Source organism: Solea solea, chromosome 21 (assembly GCF_958295425.1).
Source record: "Solea solea chromosome 21, fSolSol10.1, whole genome shotgun sequence".
In the NCBI taxonomy this organism is placed as follows: domain Eukaryota; kingdom Metazoa; phylum Chordata; class Actinopteri; order Pleuronectiformes; family Soleidae; genus Solea; species Solea solea.
In genome coordinates this window covers 19,270,168-19,288,801 of record NC_081154.1, presented here as the reverse complement: position 1 = coordinate 19,288,801, position 18,634 = coordinate 19,270,168, and the positions used below count along the sequence as shown (strand labels likewise).

Sequence of the window (18,634 nt, the reverse complement as noted above, 5' to 3'; positions counted from 1 at the left end):
ATCTGTGTGTATATATATAATGTGTTTATATTAATATATAAGGAAGACGATTAGGACTAAATGGAAAACATTTTGGGAAAACAGACTTCTGAGATTAGTCAGAATTCTCAATTTTTGTTAAAGACAGAGTTCTGAGAAAAAGAGTCAGAATTCTGACTTCAATCTCAGAAGTAATGTTATATATACAGACAGAAAGTTGAATCATACGTGATGATTTAACTTTTTTCCGTGGTTTGACACGAATAACATTTTCTTAGGTGAAACTTTTACTGTGACTGTCTCCAACCGGAAGTGTCGGTGTCAGCGCCGGCGAAGAAGAAGAGCAAGAAAAAAAAACCCCGATTGAGACGAATTTTTTAACAAAGTTTGAGTTTCAGGATTAAAGGTTTGATCTTCACACCGCGCGCACGCCTGTTCACGCGGCTGCTGTGTCACAGAATGGCTCCCACGAATGTCCTTCGCGAGTTTTCATCTGAAGCAGGTACATGCATTTTACGCCCACCCCCCCGTGTTAGCAATTAGCATATAGCCTCAACGTAAACTGAGCACTCTTTAGACCACGTGTGTGTGTGTGTTTGGACAAGTGCTAGTTAAACAGCTAACTACCTCATTGGTTTACCCGTCCTCTGAAAATAGTTAACTGGTTACTAGTATAACTGGTAGTTAGCACACGAGCAAAGTATGTTTGTGTATTTTTAACGCCAGCACTCGTTTTATGTTTGTTTCAAACGAACTTTATCTCAGATTGACAAGGCTCGCGAGATGAGAGCTCCACCTCTGGCAGAACGAGAGAAAGCAACTAAACCGCATAATATTTTAAAAGTAAAATCGCGTGGAAGTAATGAAATCAATCAATATCATTTTGGTCAAATTACATTTGAAAGTTACCTATATTAGTTTGGTGCAGAAAATGTTTAGTTTTAATGATTTTCTTTGTGACATGGGACAAAGAAAAACAGTGTTTTTTGAAAAAATTAGATGAATTTTAATCAAAAAGCTAATTTGTACTTCTCAAAGAGATTTAGTGACAAAAACAAATGGATACATTGTAAGAGGGAAGGATTTGTTAAGAGGGAATTGTGCATAATTTAGCAGTTTACTGTTAGGATGCATCCCATTTGTAGTCAGAACTTGGAATTTCTTGGGCTGTTTATGAAGCAGCCACTAGGTGGCGTCCTCGTGTTTTTAAACAATTCACCCCCTCTGGCTACAGGATGCACTTGTCCCCTGGAGTCCGAGCTGCGGTCGGTGCTGCAGCAGAGGATCATGGTCCTGGACGGCGGCATGGGAACCATGGTCCAGCAGCACAAACTGGAGGAGGAGCATTTCAGGGGGGAAGAGTTTAAAGAGCACACACGTTCTCTGAAGGGCAACAACGACCTCCTCAGCATCACACAGCCCGATATCGTTTATAAAATACACAAGGTACGTACACACACACGTGTGTGTGTGTGTGTGTGGTTTGTTTGGGTACTGTTTACATTTGATTTAGCACCGGTACCTGGAGTTCTCGGTTCCAACAGCTCTTGTGCCTAATAGTCCTAATGCAGTCATGTCAAAGTCAAATACACGGGGGGGCCAAAATAAAAAAAAAATGGTACAAGTGGAGGGCCGGGCTGGTTCAATGTTTATTAAAACTCGCAATTATTGCACATATTGAACCAATACCAATAACACAGCCTATATTGCACTTAACATTAATCATTAAATTAAATTAAATTAAATTAAATTAAATTAAATTAAATTAAATTAAATCAAATTAAATTAAGCAAAACATAAATAAAATCAGTTGCAATATTTTCTCAAGGCTCTTTCAGTAACAAATTGAAAACGTTTTTTCTTCTTCTTTTTTTTAACAGGTAAACAGCAAAATGTAATTTTCCTTCAAAGCTCAATGGCAAGATAAATGCAAAAATGAAACAGCATGCATTAAAAACAAATCAGTGTGCTGCTCTGATCCTCACCAATGTCCGTCTTTTATAATAAAATTAGAAAAGTTAGTGCAAACTTGAAAAAGTTTAAAACAGTTGCATTCATTTCTTAGGCAAGATTTGTCTTTCTGTGCGTCCGTGTGTTTCATTGATGTTTCATACTGCCTTCTTAAGTTATATTCTTTCATAACAGACATGCTGTCTCCACACACAAGACACACAGGCTTTCCTTTTACTTCGGTGAACATTATTCTGTCTCCCACCTGTCTTGAAACCCCGTTTTCAACGTCTACCTTCTACCTTGCCATTTTGGGGGAGAGGGAGATGAAAATTGACGGCGATGTTTAGTCCTCCACTGTGACTGTGCTGCTGCTCATGAAGAGAAGACGCGGGATCTCGCTCGCTTGCGGGCACTCGGTACGCGCCAATGCACTCGCAGTGCATCTTGGGATTTGTAGTATTATGGTGTTGCGGGCACATAATACTGCGGGCCAGTTTTAATAGTAATTAAATATAATCCCGCGGGCCAGAGATAACTCATTCACGGGCCGGATCCGGCCCGCGGGCCTTGACTCTGACATATGTGTCCTATTGGATCCAATGGTTGCGTTGCCAAATATTTCCAACTGGTTCTAGTGCTTAATGGTTCCAATGGTTCTGGTGTCTATGCTTCCATTGGTTCTTGTGTCTATGGTTCCATTAATTCCAATGGTTCTAGTTACTAATGGTTCCATTGGTTCTAGTGCTTAATGGTTCCAATGGTTCTGGTGTCTATGGTTCCATTGGTTCCAATGGTTCTGGTACCTAATGGTTCCATTGGTTCTAGTGCTTAATGGTTCCTTTGGTTCTGGTGTCTGTGGTTCCATTGTTTCCAATGGTTAAGGTGCCAAACAGTTGCAGAAGTCCAAACTTCTAAAATTGTATTCAGGTATCGGAATGTGGCACAAATTAATTTTAGGTGAATCAGTACTCAATAAGTCGGTACTGTGTTTGTGTTTGTGTAAACTGTGTGTGTGTGTGTGTGTGTGTGTGTGTATGGACAGGATTACCTGCAGGCCGGCGCTGACATCATAGAGACCAACACGTTCAGCAGCACGTCCATCGCTCAGGCGGACTACGGACTGGAGCACATGGTACGATGATGTCGCAACATTTAAAGGTCCAGTGTGTTGACACGATTACCACACCATACAAAACGTCACACACTGCACCTTTAATCTCATTAAACATATGCTTTTCTTGATATATCATCATTTTTGTGTTTCAGGCGTATCGTCTCAACAGAGCCAGTGCAGAGTTGGCCAGAAGAGCTGCTGACGATTTCACCAAACAAACAGGTGCAGTGGATTTTTACATGTTACATTACGTGTGTGTGTGTGTAATATAATCCGTAATCTGTGTGTGTGTAATATAAACTGTAATCTTTGTGTGTGTGTAATATAAACTGTAATCTGTGTGTGTGTGTAATATCAGATGTAATCTGTGTATGTAATATAAACTGTAATCTGTGTGTGTGTGTAATATAAACTGTAATCTGTGTGTGTGTGTGTGTAATATCAGATGTAATCTGTGTATGTAATATAAACTGTAATATTTGCGTGTGTGTGTGTGTGTGTAATATAAACTGTAATCTGTGTGTGTGTGTAATATCAGATGTAATCTGTGTATTTAATATAAACTGTAATCTGTGTGTGTGTGTGTGTGTAATATAAACTGTAATCTGTGTGTGTGTGTTATATAAACTGTAATCTGTGTGTGTGTGTGTGATCAGGTTGTAAACGGTACGTGGCCGGAGCCGTGGGTCCCACGAACAAAACCCTGTCTGTGTCTCCGTCTGTGGAGAGACCGGACTTCAGGAACATCAGTAAGATTCATTCACTCATTCATTCATTCATTCATTAATGAATGATGTGTGATTTTTCATCTCCTTAAATGTGAATATTTTCTGGTTTCTTTGCTCCATAAAACAAGACGTTTGTTTCCTCCTCAGCGTTTGATGACTTGGTGGAGTCGTACTCGGAGCAGGTCAGAGGTTTATTAGACGGAGGAGCCGACGTCCTCCTGGTAGAAACCATCTTTGACACCGCTAATGCTAAGGTAACCTTGTTTAAATCCATGATCAAATGAGTCGGATGATCTGTGATTGACATGTTGTTTTTCTTCTCTAGGCTGCCTTGTTCGCCATCGAGCTGCTCTTTGAAAAAAGCTACGAAAGAAAACCTATATTTGTACGTTTGGTTTTTATTATTATGTTAAAATGACGTTTACCAGCTTTTAATTTACAAACATTTGGTTTAAATAGAGATTATCTGAAAGATAGATTATGAGATAAACAGATAGATAAATGGATATTTAATTAATCCCAAAATAGAAAAACCTATCATGAGGTTAAATAATCCTGATGTCTCTTGGTCCAGATCTCGGGAACGATTGTTGACCGCAGTGGACGGACTCTGTCTGGTCAGACTGGAGAGGCTTTTGTCGTGAGTGTGTCACACGCTAAACCTCTGTGGTGAGTCCACTGACCCCGCCCCCTCACACCTGACCACACCTACACTGGGTGTGACCGTAACTCGGTGTCCACAGTGTCTTCACTGTCAGTCTCTGTCTGTGTGTCTGTCCCCGCAGTATCGGTCTGAACTGTGCTTTAGGAGCGACAGAGATGAGACCGTTCATCGAGGCCATCGGACAGAACACCACAGCTTTTATCATATGTTATCCTAACGCTGGTAACTCTCACACACACACACACACTAAATATAACACCCACTGTGATTTAAACATCACGATATTGAAATCACGATACGTAATATCTGACTCTGCCAAATCATGTTACTCACACAACAGCTCTCGTGAAAGTGAGCACCTGGCGCCATCTAGTGGACTGAAACGTATTTTTTTATGCTAATCCTCAAAAACATTGAATGTTTATTTGTGACATCAGTTACAAAATATGATATGCTTATGTCTTAAAAGTGATGTATCACCGATTTCCCCACTCCACTCCTCGTGAACATCGCACCAACAGAAAATAAAAAATAAAAGCATGATTTAGGATTTTCTGTTTTTCCAGGTCTTCCTAACACATTTGGAGGTTATGATGAAACTCCACAGGTCACAGCCTCCAGTTTAAAGGTTCTCCACTGTTTATTTCTTTAATGTTGTTAACTTTTAAGAGTTCCTTTAAAAAAACTTACTCATTTGTTCATAGCGGCAGAAAATGTCACCTTCCCCAAAAACTGCTGTAAAAATGTTATATATTAATATTTTTCTCACTTTAAATGACTCCATCTTTTAAAAATACTTCCGCCTGAAATATACGTATCAAATATTAATATTTTTGAAATTTTATAGAAATGTTTACTGTATGTTATCCTTGACTTTGTAAGGTTTCTGTGTTTGTTAATGAAAATAAAAGACATAAACACAGACTCAACAATAAGTTATTTTCTAAAAGAAAACATTCTTTTTTTTAAGGGAAATTTAAGTAGTTTTTTTCATGTGTTCACAGGAGTTTGCGAGCAGTGGACTGGTGAACATAGTGGGAGGCTGCTGTGGAACAACTCCAGCTCACATCAGGTGGCTGTCGTTAATCTGACACTGAAATGAACATGTTTGGGAGTTTATTATGAGTGATAAAAATGTAAATATGTTTCTGCTCCTCTTCTTCTTCGTCATAAGAGCGATATCTGAAGCAGTGAAACACCTGAAGCCCAGAGTTCCTGCTGCTGACGTCTATCACGACTACATGCTGCTTGCAGGTACTGAAACTACCCAGCACTGGATTTTCATCATCCATTCATCTTTCGATTAAGTCACGATACGCGATAAATTTAAGTCACAATACGATATTATCACGATATTTAAGTCCCTATATGCAATATTATGGTATTTAAGTCCCAATTCAATATCATGATATTCAAGTCACAATAGGCACAATCACGATATTTAAAGGGGACATATTATACCCTATTTCCCCCATTAAAATAGTTCCCTGGTGTCCTAATGAACATGTCAGTGACATGCCTTGGTCAAAATACCATAAGGATGAAGCATCATAGCAGTTCAATAACCCTGCTAAGCCCGCCCCTTTCAGAACGCTCGGTTTTCGTGCTTGGTCCCTTTACATGCAAATGAGACACAGGCAAACACACACCCACTTCTTCCAGGGGGTTTCTGATTTGTCCTCGTTACAGCGCTTTACAGCTCTATTCGTCTCCCCCTCCCTCCACTAGTTCTCTGACAATATCAACATGGCAGCGTGCGCAGAAAACAGCCAGAGTGCCGTCACAGGAAGAGACGTTCTACATAAGGATCGAGCCGAACAGTGCCGAACTGTTAATCAGTTAAAAACACTTAGGAACAGCACCACTGATCGCCAGCGGCGCGCGACGAGCTGCATAAGCTGGCGCTGTATGTTACTGTATCAGACCGGTGACTATGCTCCGGAGACCTCGTCACCGCGGCACCGCTGATCGCCAGCGGCGAGCGGCGAGCTGCCTAAACGCATACAGCGGCCGTTTAGGCGGCTCGCCGCTGGCGATCAGCGGTGCCGCGGTGGCGATCAGCGGTGCCGCGGTGGCGATCAGCGGTGCCGCGGTGGCGAGGTCTCCGGAGCATAGTCACCGGTCTGCACCGGAGCTGGCGATCAGTCGCATACAGCGGCCGTTTAGGCGGCTCGCCGCTGGCGATCAGCGGTGGCGATCAGCTGATTTTCACAGAGAGTGCAGCACCTCTGCACAGAGAGTGCAGCACCTCTGCACAGAGAGTGCAGCACCGCTGATCGCCAGTGGCGAGCGGCATAAACTGCCGCTCGCCGCTGTATATGTGACTGTATCAGACTGAGTCTGTGCTCCGGTCATGGAGGACGTACTGAACAAATATTTTTAATTAGGACGTGTCAGAATGGTCAGTTATGAGCTCTATGTGACCTTTTCTTAACAACGTGTGTGTGTTTGTACGTCGGTGAAATACGTCCCCTGACTAAATACGGCGACCGCTGTCTAGTGCGAACACACGTTTGCTGACTTTATCCGGCACATTAGCTTCATATATCAAATCCTCTGTGGAAGTTTGTGTAAAACACTGTGCTCCACTGTGCAGCCACGAACAGCACACTTGTCCCTCTGCGTTGACATAATACCGCTCTTCCTCCCTCGCCTGCACTCTCGCAGGGACAAGGTGGAGCTAAGGTGGAGCTCTCGAAGTAAACTTACTGGTGGGGCGGTAACATTCGCGGTGAAATGCGCATGCTGACGTCATAAACGCAGGGAATTCAACATCGAGTGTTTTATCGCCTATACTTACACTAAGGGGAACCACGAAAACATGATGGAGTATTCTTTTTCCACACTTTGGTGACTGGTAGGGCCCCCAGAGTCCCAAATATAAGTATTAAAATGGTTAAAAAGTTGATTTTGCGTAATATGTCCCCTTTAAGTCACGATGCACAATATCATCGCGATATTTAAGTCACGATAAACAATATTATCGCGGTATTTAAGTCATGATACACAATATTATCACGATATATAAGTCGATATATTGCCAAGCAAAGTATTGCGATATTTCACTGTACCGATTTACCTTCCCCCCGAGCAAACATCGTAGCAACAGACAAAATATCTGTCGCTTTTCCATTGATATCTCTCACGTTTTTTATCCAAACAACTTGAAAGTCTGCACTGGTTTTGCTGGTGTCCTGAGGGAGTCACCTGCCAAGTTTGAAGACTGTCAGGTGAACTGCTGGACAGTCATGTGATTAACAGACGGACGTTTTCTCTGGTTTTGCAGGTCTGGAGCCATTCAGAATTGGCCCGTACACAAACTTCGTGAACATCGGTGAGCGGTGTAACGTCGCCGGGTCTCGCAAGTTTGCCAAGTTGGTCATGGCGGGAAACTACGAGGTGAGACAGAAATGACACACGAAAATATACTGAAAATATTGACTCTGTTTGTCTCTGTTCCCTGATTTGATTTGTGTTTTCAGGAAGCTCTGAGCATCGCGAAGACTCAGGTGGAGATGGGAGCTCAGGTGCTGGACATAAACGTGGACGAGGGGATGCTGGAGGGGCCGGCGGCCATGACCCGCTTCTGCAACTACGTCGCCTCCGAGCCGGACATCGCCCGGGTAACGAGTTCACGCGACGCGACTTTTATTCTGTGTTCACACTGGACACAATTTATAGACGTTCATCAGGATGAAATATATATATATATGTATATATGTGTGTGTGTATGTATCTCAGATTGTCGCTAAATACACAGTCGAAACAGGGAATTCTTGGGTGAAATTGTGGGCGGTTGTGATCGACAGCGAGGTGCAACGCCTGATTGTTTGGCTGAAAATTGCGTAATGTAAAGCTTGGCTTTAAAGGAAAAAACGAAGAAATGAAATGTGTAAAGAAATGTTTACATAAAGACGCAAAATCCTACAATATATGCAATAAAACTGGTGATAAAATCCACGTTTACTCTTGACCTCTGACCTTTACACCCCCCTCCCCCCGCCTGTGTCTCAGGTCCCTCTGTGCATCGACTCGTCCAACTTCGCCGTGATAGAGGCAGGGCTTAAGTGCTGTCAGGGCAAGTGCATCGTCAACAGCATCAGTCTGAAGGAAGGGGAGGAGGACTTCCTGAGCCGCGCCACCACCGTGAAGCGCTATGGCGCCGCCGTGGTTGTCATGGCCTTCGACGAGGAGGGACAGGTGAGGACACATACACACACACACACACACACACACACACAGGTGCGTGTACATGCTGACTCAGCACTCCGTCCTCCTCCAGGCCACGGACACTGAGCGTAAAGTGGAGATCTGCAGTCGCGCCTACAAGCTGCTGGTCAGCAGGGTTGGGTTTGACCCCAACGACATCATCTTTGACCCCAATGTCCTCACCATCGGGACGGGCCTGGAGGAGCACAACGAGTATGCGGTCAACTTCATCAGAGCCACCAAACTCATCAAGGTGAGCTCTCCAAGAACCACAGAGATCCACGGAGATCATGTTTAACGTGTTTGTCAAACAAACGTGTCTCTGTGAGGACAGTGAGGACGTGTGTGTGTGTGTGTGTGTGTGTAGGAGACATTACCTGGAGCCCGGGTGAGCGGAGGTCTGTCCAACTTGTCCTTCGCCTTCAGAGGCATGGAGGCCATCAGAGAAGCGATGCATGGAGCGTTCCTTTACCACGCCATCAAGGTGAGCCCTGCTCACACTGCTGTAACATGAAACAAGGTTTTAGCCGTGTCATTCCGCCGGTTTTCGACCTGTGTATGTGTTTGTCCGGTAGATCGCAGTGAGTGTGAGTGAATGAGTGAATTTAAAGACACTCATGTCGTCCTCAGGACGGCATGGACATGGGCATCGTAAACGCCGGGAACCTGCCGGTGTACGACGACATCGACAAAGAGCTGCTGCTGCTGTGTGAGAACCTGATCTGGAACAGAGACGCGGAGGCCACGGATAAACTGCTGACCTACGCACAAGTACAGTTACACACACACACACACACACACACACATACACACACACACACACGCACACACACACACACACACACACACACACGCACACACACGCGCGCACACACCAGGCTGCTTTAGTTTGTTGCCCATTTCCTCCTGATGTGAACAGAACAACGTGAAAGGAGCGAAGAAGGTGGTTCAGACGGACGAGTGGAGAGAGGGAAGTGTGGAGGAGAGGCTGGAGTACGCCCTCATCAAGGTAAAACCATCAGATTAGATCAGATTAAATCAGATTAGCTGATCGTAAAGTAAATGGTACAATCTAATTTAAAGATATTTAAGGTTTTTTCATGTTTATTGTTTGATTTTTAAATACAAAGGGCTCCTTGAAATCCTTGAAAGTTTGGGGAATAAAATTCAAGGCCCTTCCTTGAAGGTTTTTGAAAATGGCCTTCAGAGTGCTTGAATTTGTGCAAGAATTAATTGAAGTTGATATTGGGGAAATTTGTTTTTCAAAATGGCCCTTTCAATGCACAAAATGCACAAAATGCACAAAATGCACAAAATGCAGGCCCTTTCAATGACCCATGGGCCTGCATTTTGTGCAAGAATGAAATGAAGTCGACATTAGGTGAAGTCTTTCCCTCGTTTGTTCGGCGCCACCTACTGTTCCGTAGCCTTGAACAGTCCTTGAATTTGATGTCAGTCAAGCTGTGAATAATAACCTGTGTCTTTCCAGGGAATAGAGAAGTACGTGGTGGAGGACGTAGAAGAGTGTCGCGCTCACGTCGACCGCTACACTCGACCGCTTCACATCATCGAGGGTCCGCTCATGAACGGCATGAAGGTGGTGGGAGATCTGTTCGGAGCCGGCAAGATGTTCCTGCCGCAGGTAAGAGGAGAAAATCTTCACGTTTAAGAAGCTGAAAAATGACAGAATCAGGTTCTGAACTCTGGCGCCGCCGTGTGTCTGCAGGTGATAAAGTCAGCGCGTGTCATGAAGAAGGCGGTGGGCCATCTTATCCCGTTCATGGAGAAGGAGAGGGAGGAGATGATGGCGCTGTCCGGGTCGACCGAGGAGATGGTGAGAGTTGACGTGAACGTGTGATTTCAGCGTTTCACGCGTGTGTTTTCAGAGACTCTTCGTGCAGTTTGAGAAACGTCTAAAATCTCTTATTCTCCCGACCTCTTCTGTCCTCGTGGACAGGATCCGTACCAGGGGACGATCGTCCTGGCCACGGTGAAGGGAGACGTCCACGATATCGGCAAGAACATCGTAGGTGTGGTGCTGGGATGTAACAACTTCAGGTAAAACTGAATCACACAACACACATAACAGTGATAATTGTCAGCTAATTTGATCATGGATTCATCAGTTTGAGGTGTTTTTTTAATGATTTAAAATAGGTTTTTCCTGATTTTTCATTGTTTTTTTTTAATAATTAAACCAAGATTTCTGATTTTTCAGCTTCTTAAATGTGAATATTTTCTTTCTGTCATTTTTCGTTTTCATTTTCATGTGTTTTCTTCCAGAGTGATCGACCTGGGTGTGATGGTTCCCTGTGATCAGATCCTCAGAGCGGCCGTCACTCACAGAGCAGGTACAGTCCCACCTGAGATGACGTGACACGGTCCTCCTGTCCCTCTGTCCAACAGCAGCAGCTCTGACGTCTGTGTGTCTGTCTGTGTCTCTGTGCTCAGACATCATCGGGCTGTCCGGCCTCATCACTCCCTCCCTGGAAGAGATGATCCACGTGGCCAAAGAGATGGAGAGGCTGGGGATGACGAAGCCACTGCTGATCGGAGGAGCCACCACGTCAAAGTAACCGCACACACGACAGCAGAGACTGAAACAAACGGAATTAAAACGATAGATTTGACTTGAGACGTGATTGTGTTGTGTCCACAGGACTCACACAGCGGTGAAGATCGCGCCGCGCTACAGTTGTCCCGCCGTCCATGTCCTGGACGCGTCCAGGAGTGTGGTGGTGGTGAGTTTCTAATCAAATATAAACACGTAAATATGATTTTAAAAATAGTCCAACACTCGTCCTCCTGCCTCAGTGTTCTCAGCTGCTGGACGACGCAGCGAGGGACGAGTACTTCGATGACCTGAAGGACGAGTACGAGGACGTCAGACAGGATCACTACGACTCTCTGAAGGTAGATGACGGCCACCAGGGGGAGACACGTTCCCTCCTAGTCCACGATGTCTTTGAGAACACGTCTCACGTCTTTATCTCACTGTTAGACAGACTTTCCAACAGCTTGCGGGGACACAGGAACTGCTGGTCCGCTGCTGCCTCGTGTGGTCACTTTGTGTCACTGATGTCGATCCGAGCGAGGGTTTTTAACACAGAAGTCACAAAATAAGACATTTAACACAGATTTAAAGTTAGTGACGGAGGCAGCAGTCAGAAGTCTGTGTGACAGTGAGATAAAGACGTGAACGTGTTCTTGAGACATCATTAAAGGGGACATATTATGCAAAATCAACTTTTTAACCATTGTAATACTTATATTTGGGACTCTGGAGGCCCTACCAGTCGCCAAAGTTTGGAAAAAGAATACTCAGTCATGTTTTCGTGGTTCCCCTTAGTGTAAGTATAGGCGATAAAACACGCCATGTTGAATTCCCTCCGCTTATGACGGCAGCATGCGCATTTCACCGCGAATGTTACCGCCCACCAGTAAGTTTACCTCGAGAGCTCCACCTTAGCTCCACCTTAGCTCCACCTTAGCTCCACCTTGTCCCTGCGAGAGTGCAGGCGAGGGAGGAAGAGCAGTATTATGTCAACGCGGAGGGACAAGTGTGCTGTTGGTGGCTGCACAGTGGAGCACAGTGTTTTACACAAACTTCCAGCCTCAGAGGATTTTATATATGAAGCTAATGTGCCGGATAAAGTCAGCAAACGTGTGTTCGTGTGTTCGCACCACTTCACATCAGACTGCGGCCAGCGGTCGCTGTATTTAGTCAGCGACCGTATTTCACCGACGTACAAACACACACATTGTTAAGAAAAGGTCACATAGAGCTCATAACTGACCATTCTGACACGTCCTAATTAAACATATTTGTTCAGTACGTCCTCCATGACCGGAGCACAGACTCAGTCTGATACAGTCACATACAGCAGCTGGCGATCAGCGGTGCTGCACTCTCTGTGAAAATCAGTTAAAAAGACATAGGGACAGCACTGACTGTGCTCCGGAGACCTCGCCACCGCTGATCAGCAGCAGTTTATGCATCTCGCCGTGCGCCGCTGGCGATCAGTGGTGCTGTCCCTAAGTGTTTTTAACTGATTTACAGTTGGTCAGTGTTCGGCTCGATCCTTATGTAGGACGTCTCTTCCTGTGACGGCACTCTCGCCGTTTTCTGCGCACGCTGCCATGTTGATATTGTCAGAGAACTAGTGGAGGGAGGGGGAGACGAATAGAGCTGTAAAGCGCTGTAAAGAGGACAAATCAGAAACCCCCTGGAAGAAGTGGGCGTGTGTTTGCCTGTGTCTCATTTGCATATAAAGGGGCCATGCACGAAAACCAAGCGTTCTGAAAGGGGCGGGTTTAGCAGGGTTATTAAACTGCTATGATGCTTCATCCTTATGGTATTTTGACCAAAGCATGTCACTGACATGTTCATTAGGACACCAGGGAACTAGTTTAACTTGGAGAAATAGGGTATAATATGTCCCCTTTAAGACTTAAACTTTTGTTACATGGCTTGAATCACAGCAGGCAGCCATTTTGTCATTGAAGATAATAATCACGTTTCGTGTTGGTCTGTTCTCCTCAGGATCGTCATTATCTGTCACTCTCTCAGGCCAGAGACAAAGCTTTAAAAATAGACTGGTCCTCGCTGCCCAGACCAGGTGAGTCCACTCAGAGTAATCAATCAGTCTGAGTCTTTAAAGATGCATTTATGTCTGAGACTCTGAGTGTGTGTGTGTGTGTGTGTGTGTGTGTGTGTGTGTGTGTGTTCGTGACAGTGCGTCCTCAGTTCCTCGGCACACGCGTGTTCGAGTGCTATGACCTGAACAGTCTGCTGGACTTCATCGACTGGAAGCCTTTCTTTGACGTGTGGCAGCTGAGAGGGAAATACCCCAACAGAGGTTACCCCAAGATCTTCAAAGACAAGACTGTTGGTATGAACTCTGAACCCTGAGTCAAAAATCCTGCCACGTTGCTCATACCTTTCTTTTTTTCACAACTCGACTCAGTCTACGATGTCTTTAAAAATATGTTCACGTCTTTATCTCAGCGTTAGACAGACTTTTCCAACAGGAAATGGAAGTTTGTAAACCACTCACTCTCCCACACCAAACCTCATAGAGAAAATCAGGGATTTTAACATCACACACACACAGGAGTTGTTGATCCACTGTCGCCTCCATCACAAAGTTCTAATGTCTTATTTTAATGAAATCAGTATTGGAAATATTTCATTTAGACTTAACTCAGTGACGTTAAGTGACCACACGAGGCAGCAGAGGACCAGCAGCTCCTGTGTCCCTGTGAGCTAAAATCACTGATTCTCTCTATGGGGTTTGGTGTGGAGAGTGTAGCCGTGTGTTGTGAGCACACGGGTTTAGCGTAAATAATCGATGTCTCCTGAAGGTTCGGAAGCGCGCCGAGTCTTCGACGACGCCCAGCAGCTGCTCAACCACATGATTGACAGCAGCAGTCTGAAGGGGCGGGGCCTGGTGGGATTCTGGCGTGCCCAGAGCGACGGCGATGACATCCGAGTGTACAAAGACGACGAGGTCAAGGTGCACCGAGACACCAAACCCATCGCCACGCTCCACGGCCTACGGCAGCAGGTGAGGGTCACACAAGCTTCTTCTGTGTGTGATGTCATCCTGGTAAAGTGATGATGTCGTGTGTTTCTGATGCGTTCATGTTCTGCAGGTGGAGAAGGACAGCTCCAGCTCAGAGCCGTACCTGTGCGTGTCCGACTTTGTGGCGCCTGTCGACAGCGGCGTGGATGACTATGTGGGCGTGTTCGCCGTGGGCGTGTTTGGAGCCGAGGAGCTGAGTCAGCAGTTTCAGGAGCAGGGAGACGATTACAGCAGCATCATGGTCAAAGCTCTGGCCGACCGACTGGCCGAGGTACAGTCATTCGGTTTTTTTTGGAAGTGAGGTTGAGCATGAGCGCCCCCTGTGCTACATTATCTGAAATCTGCATTATGTTAAGAACACGTTCACGTCTTTATCTCACTGTTATACAGACTTTTCCAACAGGAAACTGAAGTTTGTGAACCACTCACTCTCCAACACCAAACCCCACAGAGAAAATCAATCATTTAAGCTTGTGGTGACACAGGAGCTGCTGGTCTGCTGCTGCCTCGTGTGGTCATTTTGTGTCACTGAGTTAAGTCGAAATTAAATATTTCAAAAGCCGAAGTAACAAAACAAGACATTTGAACTTAGTGATGGAGGCAGCAGTGGATCAACAACTCCTGTGTGCTGTGATGTTAAAATCCCTGATTTTCTCTATGGGGTTTGGTGTGGTGTGTTACAAACAGATTTTAACCACTTAACAAAAGACTCATCTAATAAAATCTACGTCAGTTTAAGTCTACGATATCTTAAGAACGTGTGTCACGTCTTTATCTCACTGTTACGCAGACTTTTCCAACAGGAAACTGAAGTTTGTAAACCACTCACTCTCCCACACCAAACCTCATGGAGAAAATCAGTGATTTTAACATCACAGCACACTAAGTTCAAATGTTTTGTTTTGTCACTTTGGCTTTTGAAATATTTAAATTAAACTTAACTCAGTGACACAAAGTGACCACACGAGGCAGCAGTAGACCAGCAGCTCCTGTGTCCCCGCCATCTTATTTTCTCTTTGGGGTTTGGTGTGGGAGAGTGATCTGATGTAGATTTAATTGATTAATCTGTGTGTTATTTTTCAGGCGTTCGCTGAGGAGCTCCACGCCCGCGTGCGTAAGGAGCTGTGGGGCTACAGCGCAGACGAAGTCCTGCAGACCTCAGACCTCCACAGGGTTCGGTACCAGGGAATCAGACCTGCGGCGGGTTACCCGAGCCAGCCCGACCACACTGAGAAGGCCACCATGTGGAGTCTGGCCGGAGTCCAGGAGAAGACTGGTGAGAGCACAGACTGATATTTAACCATGTTTTTATGTTGTGTACGTGTAATAACTTCAGATCTGTGTGTGTGTGTGTGTGTGTGTGCGCGCGCGCAGGTATCAGTCTGACAGAATCCCTGGCCATGACTCCGGCCGCCTCCGTGTCCGGACTTTACTTCTCTCATCCTCAGGCTTCGTACTTTGCTGTGGGAAAAATCACCAAAGAGCAGGTTTCAAACTTCCGTACTACGTCTTTAAAAACAAACAATGTTTTTCTTCTTTACACGTAAAATATCCCACATATAATCTATAATTCTTTATAATCCAGTGTCATCACAGGTTTGCTGCAGGAAAATGTAATGTGAGAAATGTTGTAATGTCCACTCTCACCACACGGTGTCACTGTTGCCTGACGTTGAGGATTTTGACTCCTAAAGAAGCTTAAAAACTAAACTATAAATGTTTGTTTGCAGTTGAAATATTCAGGTAACAATACATTTATAATACATTTAGGGTTTTTCTTTCTTTTTAAACATGTTTTCTTCAAATCCACTCGAAAAATAAATTTTTTAACGACTTTGAGAATAAACCAGAAACAGGACATTTTAGTCTTTAAATTAAAACATGATTGGTGAGTTTTGAGTGAAAAAATTTAGCCGATTTCAAAGAATATACAAACACTTAGTTTATAAGCATCAACATTAGGTTAGGTTTATGAATATGTCAGAAAATGGTGGATAGATTCTCTCCAAAACCACAAAATGGTGACGAAAAACAAAGAATTAAGAATTATTTTTCTGTTATAGAAACCAGCGGTTCTCAAAGTCTGGGTCGAGGACCCACAGATGGGTCACAGAGATTTTGCAAAAAACTCATCAGGTTTAGAAGAGTTGGTGATTAAGTTGGATTTCCTCTTCTTCTTCTTCTTCACTTCCTGTGTGCAGGTGGAGGACTACGCTCGGAGGAAAGCGCTGAGTGTGGAGGAGACGCAGCGGTGGTTAGCGCCCGTGCTGGGCTACGACAGCGAGGAGTGAACGCGTCCCAGAGCGAGTTTGATCACGACAAAAACAAACACAAAAGTTACATTTTCATTTCAAATTTGAAACAAATCTTCAAGAATTCTCAACTTCTGCCACTAGGTGGACTACGTTCTAAGCTGCGTCAACACTATGACGTCGTGTTTACGTTAAAAAATACAATCACGTCGTTATTAAGCCGCAAAATTTCAAAGTTCGAATAATCGAGCTAGCATCTCAGTTTCATTTCAGTGTGGGCGGGGTTAGAATGATGCGGTTTCCTGCATTCACTTCCTGTATGGATTTTATCGGAACTTGATTAAAGCTGCGTTAACGCTTCGTTTCAGTTTTTGTCGTGGTTCTCGGAAAGTTCTGAATCTACGCAAACAAACTGCGAAGACTCATTCAAATCAATTTCTTACGTAATGTAAGTTTTTGTCATTTTTCAGATAAAAACTTGGCGTGGATGTAGCTTGAGTCACGAGGTTCGTAAACATTGTACGTTATTTATTTGCTGCTCCCATAATGCCTTTTTTTTGCATTTATCAGTTGGAAAAAAATCCAAAAATATCTTTTACGGTTAAAAAAACAAACTGTATAACAAAGTTACTACTTCAAAATGTTACGAACAATTACAAAAATAAAATCCCTCGTAGATGAAATTACCTCTGATTTTTATCGCGTTTCTGTAGAGAAAATGTTTTAATTATCTGTTAAAAATCATGTCACAGAAAAGGGAAAGAAAGCGCAACCACCGTTTCACTTAAGACTTTATCGACAGTTAACGCATTGACATCGCTGAGAATTGTAAGGACTAAAGCTAATTTTTGCGATTTTTGTTAAAAATTCTCAAAAGGTTAAATTTGGATTAAAATCAGGACATTGATTTAAGAAATAATCCCTGATATCAACAACACTAAGTAAATATGTATAAAGTCTCTTTTGTCTTTAAAAAAAAAACCCTTAAATTTGTCTAAGAGAAAGTTTACATAAAAAATGTTTTGTCTCTTTGTTACGGTTTTATTGTTTTTCGTCTTTGTCGTCATAGAAAAAACGCAAACACACGGTTAACTACGATTAATTCATGACGTTTTCTGGATCGTACAGAAAAAACAAAAACTTAAAAGGACTTAAGTGAGTTTCACGTGTTAAGAAAACGTTTGTTTTACTTTATTTTTGTAAAAAAGTACGTAAATAACGTTGCTGCTGCAGAGACTGTGAAACACTAACAACAAAAGTGTTTTATGAAAAAATAAATAGTTTGAATACACGTTGAAATTCTGTGTCTGTTTTTTTACAGTGTGTGTTTATTTCTGCTGTTTTATTATTTGGTTTCTTATTCATTTTGTATTGTTAAATATTATAATCATAAAAATCAATGTAAATGCAGTGTAGACGGTGAATAACCAGCATATAAACGGTATGAGTTTATTTTTTACAGTGTAGTCATGTTCGTTTGTTCTTTAAAAAGAAATGACCAACAAAACATGATTCGGCAAAAATTGTACGAGCTCATTTATGAAGTGCAACATGCATCAGTGATGTGTTGTCGTCCCCTGGTGGACAGTGAAACTACTGCAGGTGAGGTCATGAGGTCATTGTTGTAGAATCATTTTAAAGATTAAAATTGTTTTATTTTTGACTTTTCATGGACAATTTAATGAAAATTTACAGGAAAACCCCATTCTACTTAAATGGGAAAGAAACCCACTCTACATCAATGGGAAAGAAACCCACTCTACTTCATTGGGAAAAAACCCATTCTACCTCAATGGGAAACCCAATGGGAAAGAAACCCACTCTACTTCAATGGGGAAAAAAACCACTCTACATCAATGGGAAAGAAACCCACTCTACTTCAATGGTAAACCTAATGGGAAAGAAACCCACTCTACGTCAATGGATAAGAAACCCACTCTACGTCATTGGAAAAGAAGCCCACTCTACATCAATGGGAAAGAAACCCACTCTACTTCAATGAAAAGAAACCCACTCTACTTCAATGGGAAAGAAACCCACTCTCCTTCAATGAAAAAGAAACCCACTCTACATCAATGGGAAACCCAATGGGAAAGAAACCCACTCTACTTCAATGGGAAAAAACCCCACTCTACATCAATGGGAAAGAA

General features: G+C 43.5%; 1 protein-coding gene across 1 annotated transcript; it reads left to right on the top strand.

Annotated features, from left to right (window-relative positions):
- Positions 1–278: 278 nt before the first annotated feature.
- On the top strand, positions 279–17,775 carry mtr (5-methyltetrahydrofolate-homocysteine methyltransferase). Its single transcript, XM_058620977.1, has 33 exons — positions 279–481; positions 1,214–1,425; positions 2,975–3,064; positions 3,199–3,268; positions 3,703–3,795; positions 3,922–4,028; positions 4,100–4,159; positions 4,349–4,443; positions 4,560–4,660; positions 5,005–5,066; positions 5,443–5,510; positions 5,613–5,692; positions 7,725–7,837; positions 7,921–8,061; positions 8,453–8,638; positions 8,721–8,900; positions 9,015–9,131; positions 9,278–9,418; positions 9,567–9,656; positions 10,137–10,289; positions 10,374–10,481; positions 10,605–10,705; positions 10,931–10,998; positions 11,099–11,219; positions 11,307–11,388; positions 11,462–11,560; positions 13,191–13,266; positions 13,384–13,539; positions 14,012–14,214; positions 14,303–14,503; positions 15,316–15,508; positions 15,607–15,719; positions 16,434–17,775. Exons 1-33 carry the CDS (start codon positions 439–441, stop codon positions 16,521–16,523), a joined length of 3,813 nt encoding a protein of 1,270 aa, XP_058476960.1. The 5' UTR covers positions 279–438; the 3' UTR covers positions 16,524–17,775.
- The last annotated feature ends 859 nt before the right edge of the window (positions 17,776–18,634 follow it).

Coding starts and splice junctions, on each gene's coding strand:
- mtr (XM_058620977.1), top strand. CDS start 439: ATGGCTCCCACGAATGTCCTTCGCGAGTTTTCATCTGAAGCAG. Junction 9,132..9,277: donor TCCTTTACCACGCCATCAAG/GTGAGCCCTGCT, acceptor TGTCGTCCTCAG/GACGGCATGGACATGGGCAT. Junction 15,720..16,433: donor GAAAAATCACCAAAGAGCAG/GTTTCAAACTTC, acceptor TCCTGTGTGCAG/GTGGAGGACTACGCTCGGAG.